The sequence below is a fragment of the Arachis ipaensis genome, chromosome B05 (genome assembly GCF_000816755.2).
Source record: "Arachis ipaensis cultivar K30076 chromosome B05, Araip1.1, whole genome shotgun sequence".
Taxonomy (NCBI): Eukaryota; Viridiplantae; Streptophyta; class Magnoliopsida; order Fabales; family Fabaceae; genus Arachis; species Arachis ipaensis.
In genome coordinates, this window is record NC_029789.2 from 8,941,960 (window position 1) to 8,949,126 (window position 7,167).

At 39.1% G+C, this 7,167-nt stretch overlaps 1 protein-coding gene across 1 annotated transcript; it reads right to left on the reverse strand.

Annotated features, from left to right (window-relative positions):
• Positions 4,050-5,519, reverse strand: LOC107640084. The gene is made up of 2 exons (XM_016343640.1): positions 4,781-5,519; positions 4,050-4,702 (listed from the first exon to the last, which is right to left on the reverse strand). The coding sequence occupies exons 1-2, from the start codon at positions 5,517-5,519 to the stop codon at positions 4,050-4,052; spliced, it is 1,392 nt and encodes a 463-aa protein (XP_016199126.1).

Here is a 7,167-nt window from a genome sequence, read left to right on the forward strand (position 1 = left end):
TATCAAAATAAATGTAAAAGATATATATATTTTGTAGCATTTGTTAGCAAAATACGTCGCATCTCTTATCTCGTTTACAGTGTAAATAAAATAAAATTGCATGTATCTCGTTTACACTGTAAACGAGAACGGTAGATGTGTATATTTCGTTTACAATGTAAATGAGTACGTGCAATCTTATTTCGTTTACATTGTAAATGAAATACGTGGAGAATTATGACGTTTATAGTGTAAACGATATACGTTACGACAAATTTTCACCCGTTATAAAAGGATGTGTAATCCTTTATATTTTTCATAAACATTTCTCTTCTTCTTCTCTACTTTTCTTCTTCCGAAATCTCTAGTAGTAGTGGATATTTGGTTGTAAGTGTGTATCCTAATTGCCATATAAGAAATAGTGACACTAGGGTGATATTTGAGTGTGAGAATCCCATACGAAAAAAAAATGGATATTTGATTGTAATTGGATATTTTTTTTTAAATAAATAAAACAAATTTTATTTATTACTAAAATATTTCTTCACCCACCATGTCTCAGGACCACTGATAGTTGGAGAGCAGTTTCATCTGCAGCGTCATCCTGTCATTGATACAGTCCAACTCATTCTTTAGCATTTTTGTCCTACAAGGTGCAGTAAGGCAAAACTATCACTTCAAACCCTCGTACAGAAAGGTCTGGATTACGAAGTAAAAGGCAATTGTCCAGATATACAGAGATTGAAAAGAGTCATACAATAAAGTGCCAAGATTGCTGCAAGCACTACAGAGTTGTTGTCCCAAAACGATGTGTGAGATCAGTGCTGTACCATACTACGATGGACACCTTATGGTGCATGATTGCAGCATGTTTGATAAGGCATTTTGGGCTTTCCCTGCCTGTGTGGAGGCTTCCAAGCATTGCAAGTCGTTCGCCTCCATCGATGTCACGCATCTGTATGGAAAATATGGTGGTGTTTTGCTTATTGCAGTGGCATAAGACGGTAACAACATCCTTCCTGTAGCGTATGCTATTGTTGAGTTTAAGACCATGCAGTTTTGGTCTTTTTTATCAACCTGAGGTGACACGTAACCCCACAATAAGACCTGTTGACTATTTTTTATAAATCTCAGGTAATTAAGACTGCACTAAGAGCTGATGAAATATTAAAAATATTTATTTTGGTAAATAAAACATTTATTTTGTTTATTTAAATAAAAATCAATAATACATACTATATCTAAATTTATTTCAAGAATATATATTAAAAATAAGAGTGGACACGTTGACACGTAATGGTATTTAGGTGTGTTTAAGTGTGTCCAGAGAAGAATTTTTTATTAAGACACGATTGGACACAGCAGACAAGCATGTCAGACGAATGTCAGTGAGTATCGTATCCAAAATGTGTACGACACACAAACACGACAACTCATCGAAATATCCGTGCTTATTCATAGCTCTATTCTCTAATTCTGCCCTCACTAGTTTATCCAAAACTTACCACGCCAAAATAACAGAAATTAATTTAGTAATGGATCAAATAATGGTGATAATCATCAATATGGGTGCATGGTGTGTTGTCCACATGTGGACATGCGTTACTCAGTCTTCTGCAAAATGCAGGTAACATTTTGCTTGGGACGAAAATCAAAACACTGCCATCTACTACAAAATGCAGGTTGCAATTGGCAGGGAAGGGAATCCAGAAATCGAAACGTGTCCGTTGGCTCCCTGCATGCAGAAAGGAGCAGCCTTTGACCAGCCTGGGATTCCCAAAACGCAGATTACGTTTGGCAGGTGTAAAAGGAAAGTCGCAGGTTGCGATTGGCAGTCTCCAGCCTTACATGCGCGACACGTGTTGACATGGGTGATGAAACCAGTCTTTAAAAACCAAAACGCAGGCAAGCAAGAGTGAAACATTGTGCTGAGAGTGAAAGGAAGGGTAAGTGAAACATTGTGTCGAGAGTGAAAGAGAGGTTAAGGGAGTTAAACATTGTGCTGGTGTGGAGGAAGAATAAAACGGTGAAGGGGTAGGATTTTAGTGAAGGAAGAAGAAAAAATGGTGCGTGATTTGACTAGACCTGAAGAACACATCATTGAATATTTGGATCATTCTCAATGAGTAAGTTTTTTTTTTAAATTTTATGGTCAATAAATAAATATATTTATTTGTATTTTATGTATTTGTGTTTTAATTAGTAATTTTATTATTAGTAGTTATTATTATTGTTAGTGACTGGTTAATATAATAGAATACTGTTTAGGATAATAATAATAAATTATTTTTTTAATAATAAATAAATAATATTATTTAATAAATAAATGTTTATTACTTTTTAATAATTTGTTAATATTTTTCTAATAATAAAAGATACTGTTTAATAGTAGAATTTAAATAATTATCATTTTTCTTTTTGCAGCCTATCAGGAATTTGTTGTCCAGGAAATTCGATCCGCCAAATACCTTTAACGAGGTAGCTGCAGCGTCACTGGCCTTTACTGGGTTTCAACACGTTTCGCGAGTAGGCGAAATGAGAGGCCATTCTGCACTGCTGAGTGCATTGGTGGAACGGTGAAGGTAAAAAACTCACACGTTCTACCTTTTAGTTGGGGAAGTAACGGTGACGTTGGAAGACATTACATATATACTTGGCCTCCCAGTTAATGGGGAGCCCGTCACGGGTAGAACAAATAGCAGTCACCAGTTTCTGGTGGAAAACTGCATTGCTTGTTTTGGTCGGAAACCAGGTCCGTGGGATTATGTCTTGGGTAAGGTGAATCTTGCATGGGTTCGGCAGTATGAGCACCACTATTAGGTCCCGGCATATGAGCACCAGTATCAGATGCTGGCATATGAGCAGCAGTTTCTGAATCCAGCATATGCCCAACAGTTTCAGGATTCGGCATATGCCCAGCAGTTTCAGGCACCGGCCTAGGCCAACAGCAACAGCAGTGGCCAACATATGAGCAGCAGGCACCATACATACCGGAACCACAAGCACATCAGGCACCTGAGCCTTACATACCACAGTTGGTAATTTCAGCTGATGGTTAGTTTAGTCCGTTGGGTGGATCTGACACCCTCTGCTTGTCTCAGGTCCTGAGAGATACAGATTATCTATTTCCGATGCCACCGAAGGAAGGGCATGCTCCATCTCAACAGTCTGGTGGTCGTCGTGCCACATCAGGTCATGACAGTGACTTCGGCTTTGATCGATCGACGGGTCATGTAGATCCTCTCGGTCCTTTCGCACCATCGCGTACCTAGTTGTTTGACTTGAATGAATACCCGCAGCAGGAAGATGGAGATTTGGGGCATGACTTGCAGCACTGGTATGATCTTGGTGGAGCGAGTGCTCCGGGAATGAGTGGTTCCGGTTTGTATGACACTGGTGGTGCGAGCATGCCAGATTTTAGTGATCCTGACGTTGGCAGTGGTCTGGATGTCGGTGTGTCTCAAGGTCATCCGTAAAACTTACAGACACAGACTGCGTCTCTGGACAAATACACCCCATCCTTGTATTCGAAGAAGGCGCCGAGAAAGTAGTCTGTTACCGTTGATCTTGTACTGCTTGAGTTTATATTTCTTTTCAGTGTTGTATCTTATATTTAGATGATTCTGTTTAGTATTATTATTATTATATATTTAGCTTTATTGTCGTATAACTCTGTTTGAGATGATCATATTGCACTTTTGTAACGAAATATTTATTTATTATTCAGTGTTTACCGCATACATACATAAACTGCGCAATAACATAAAAAGTTACATAACGAGGTTAAAAACTTTATTTATTATAAAGTGTTAACTAGGTTAAAATAAATGACGAGATTACATAAAAAGTTACATTTAATTGTGAAGTAGGTCATAACAAAGTTACATTAAAAAGCTTAACCACTAATGACCTCTAGAGGAGCTTGGACCTGTGCGTTGAGGACATCGGCTGCGGCTATGTCCCTCGCGTCCACATATAGTACACCGGCAAGGACCACGCATATCCCGCGAATCCATCTCATTCAAGTAGCGGGTTGACTTCGGTCTTCCTTTTGTCACACGTCTCAATGTTCAGTTGGCGATCACCTTCTCTCCTTCATATCTATCCCATGTAGATGGGTCACCCATCGGAACAAACTCGCCTTTGTACACCTTGCAAATTTCAGACATCTTGTACATGTCGTGCACATATACTTGCCAATCAAGACGCTGGTTAGCGCAACATGCAAGAACGTGGCGACATGAGAGTCGCTCGACCTGGAAATGGCCACAGTCGTAGTGTCGTTGCGCAAGGTTAACAGTGTAAATAGAATCATCTTGCATTTCATGAACCTCAAACATCTCATTGCGCCTATCGAACCAATTGACCACAATGTTTCCTGCACGTCGAAAGCTTTCTTCAACTCTCTTTATTGCAAATTCTGAATACGTGAATCCGTTGCGGACATGCTCATGAGCCTCGGCACTCTTCCGAGTAAACAATTTATTCAGCCGATAGAAAGTAGACCTAACAATGGCAGTCACAGGAAGGTTGCGTGCACCCTTCAGGACAGAATTTATGCACTCTATCAAGTTTGTCGTCATATGTCCCCCAACGATGACCCCATCGAATGCCAACACCCATCTCTCAACACCGATGTCATCGCACCATTGAGTATATGCCTCACCCCACTCTTTAAGCCTTTGGTAGTTTTTGTTGTACTCCTGTTCCGTCCTAGAGTAGCCTGTTTAACAAACCATTTAATCACAAGCAGATGCCACAAAATTACTATGAATAGAACCATAACAGCAAAATGAAATACCTGTGTTCACCACGAGTTTATGCAAATACGGAGCCTTGAACCTCCTTAAGAAGTTGGACCCGATGTGCCTGATGCAGTACATGTGCCACGCTCTTGGTGGTGACCATGCACCATTACTACGAGCTATTGCAGCGTCGATGGAGGTATGGCGGTCAGAAATAATACCCACACCATCAATGGTAACAACATATCTCTGCAAATTGGTTAGGAAAAACTCCCATGCGTCTGCTGTCTCGCCCTTGACTATCGCAAATGCAATAGGCACAATGTTTTGGTTCCCATCTTGTGCAACCGCAACCAGAAGTGCACCTTTATATTTTCCGTACAGGTGCATGCCATTAACCTGCACCAATGGCTTGCAGTGTCTGAATGCTACAATACACGGATAGAAGCTCCAAAAAATGCAGTGCAACACTCTTACACCTTGAACCTCCTCACTCTCACGGTAAACAGAAAGCATTTTTATTTGAACACGAGACCTTGGCAACTTCGCAGTCATTGCTTTCAACCATATTGGCAGATTCTGGTAAGAAACTTCCCAATCACCAAAAATTTTTGCGACAGATTTCTGCTTTGCCAGCCAAGCTTTGCGGTAACTTACAGTGTAGTTGGACCTGGATTGAACTTCTGCAATAATAGACTTCACCTTTATCGACGGGTCTGCTTCGACCAACGGCCTAATAGCCTCTGCAATTGTGTCTGAGTCCAACTTGGCATGATCTTGCAAAATCATACCCATGGTGCACGTGTGTTTGCCATTGTATCTTCTGATCTCTCAGCAACCCTTCTTTCGAATCAAACTCGCTCGGATAAGCCAATCACACCCCGCACCATAACCCTTGCATTTCGCACAGAATGTCTGTGGCTCAAACTCATACACAGTGTAATCAACTCCTCTAGAGATAGTATAACTTTTGATTGCAGATATCACCGACTCTCTGGAACCAAATTCCATTCTGACACTAAACTCGCCATCTTCCGCCGGAACATTGCCTCCACCTGCGACGAACGAACCATTGTTAGTACAATGCAAGTAAAATTAATGGTAGTGGTAACTTTAATTAATAACCATAAAATAATATACCGATATTCGCATACTCAAAAAATTCTGGGGCATGCATGCCTTCAAGATCCAGAGTCCGCATAAAAGACGGAACGCCAAAGGAATGCTGACTTACAATCGCATCCGCCTCATTTTGTATCGCCGGATTGCTTGCCAAGTCTCCGTCATCATTTTCGTCATCGACTTCATAGTTGGCTTCAAACTCCTTTTCACTGTCATCGTTATCTTCTTCCCAATCTATATCCCCAAGCTCATCAACATTGACCTCCTCCCCAACCGCGTCCAACCCCGAATGCTGTTCGAACTCAACATACAACTCTATCATTGGCATGTGAAACCGGGTTTGTTGATAAATACCTAACATCTGCTGCATATTGGCATCGTCAATGATGTGCATTATTTGAAACTGTATCAACCCACCAAATACTTGTACAGGATTCCTGTATAAAATGTTGCTCACTTTTCGAAATGTGGCTTTGTATGTTATTACAAATCCCATTTTACAACTCTACAAAACTCATGGTACATGGAATAGCAAATGACAACGGACATTCACAAACAAAAATCACTCCTTCATGTGTGTTTGTTATAATCTCACCATTATAATACACTCACAAATTTGCAATACTTTCCATAACTTCAACCTCACCTAATCCGACTTTTTTGACACACCTAACTGCCAAAAAAACTAAGAACTATGACATATGTGCAAGAAAGAAGAATAGGATGAGTAGAAGTGAAGTGAGGTAAGTTGAACAAATCTTGCTTCGTATTTATAGGCAGGACTCTTGATTAAAATATTTTTTTTAAACAAAACGCAACCTACGTTTTGCATCTTCCAAAAAAAAGCTGACACAAAAAGCAAAAAACAAAACACAAGCTGCGTTTTGTTGCTTCAAAAAAAAATGCTGCCCATCACTAAACGCAGGTTGCGTTTGGGCTTAAACCAAAATAAAAAAAAATTTGAAAACCTTATAACAAAACCCAGGCTGCGTTTGTTTTGTTTTCTGATAAAAAAAAAAGGAGAGAGTAAAATATAGGTTATGTTTTGAGCTAATACTGTAGCAGTGAAAATTTTGTCCATATACCCATTTTATTGCATAACACCAACATGTTTTCCAGGACAAAAAAAATCAGCCCCAAAATAAACATATCAGCACCCCCAATTTATATATATGTTATTGGCGATACAAAATAAGGCTAATTATGGTATTTTTTAATTTTTGTTTAATTTATTTTTAATAACAAATTTTAAATATTTTAAATTTATTAATTTTTATATTTTAAAATTAAATATTAATTATTTAATTATTTTTATAAGTTA

What these genes read in the sequence shown, in the direction of transcription:
- LOC107640084 (XM_016343640.1), bottom strand. Translation starts at nt 5,519, where the DNA reads ATGGGTATGATTTTGCAAGATCATGCCAAGTTGGACTCAGACACAATT. An exon ending in TAAACTCGTGGTGAACACAG is followed by an intron (nt 4,703 to 4,780) that starts GTATTTCATTTT and finishes TTTGTTAAACAG; the next exon opens with GCTACTCTAGGACGGAACAG.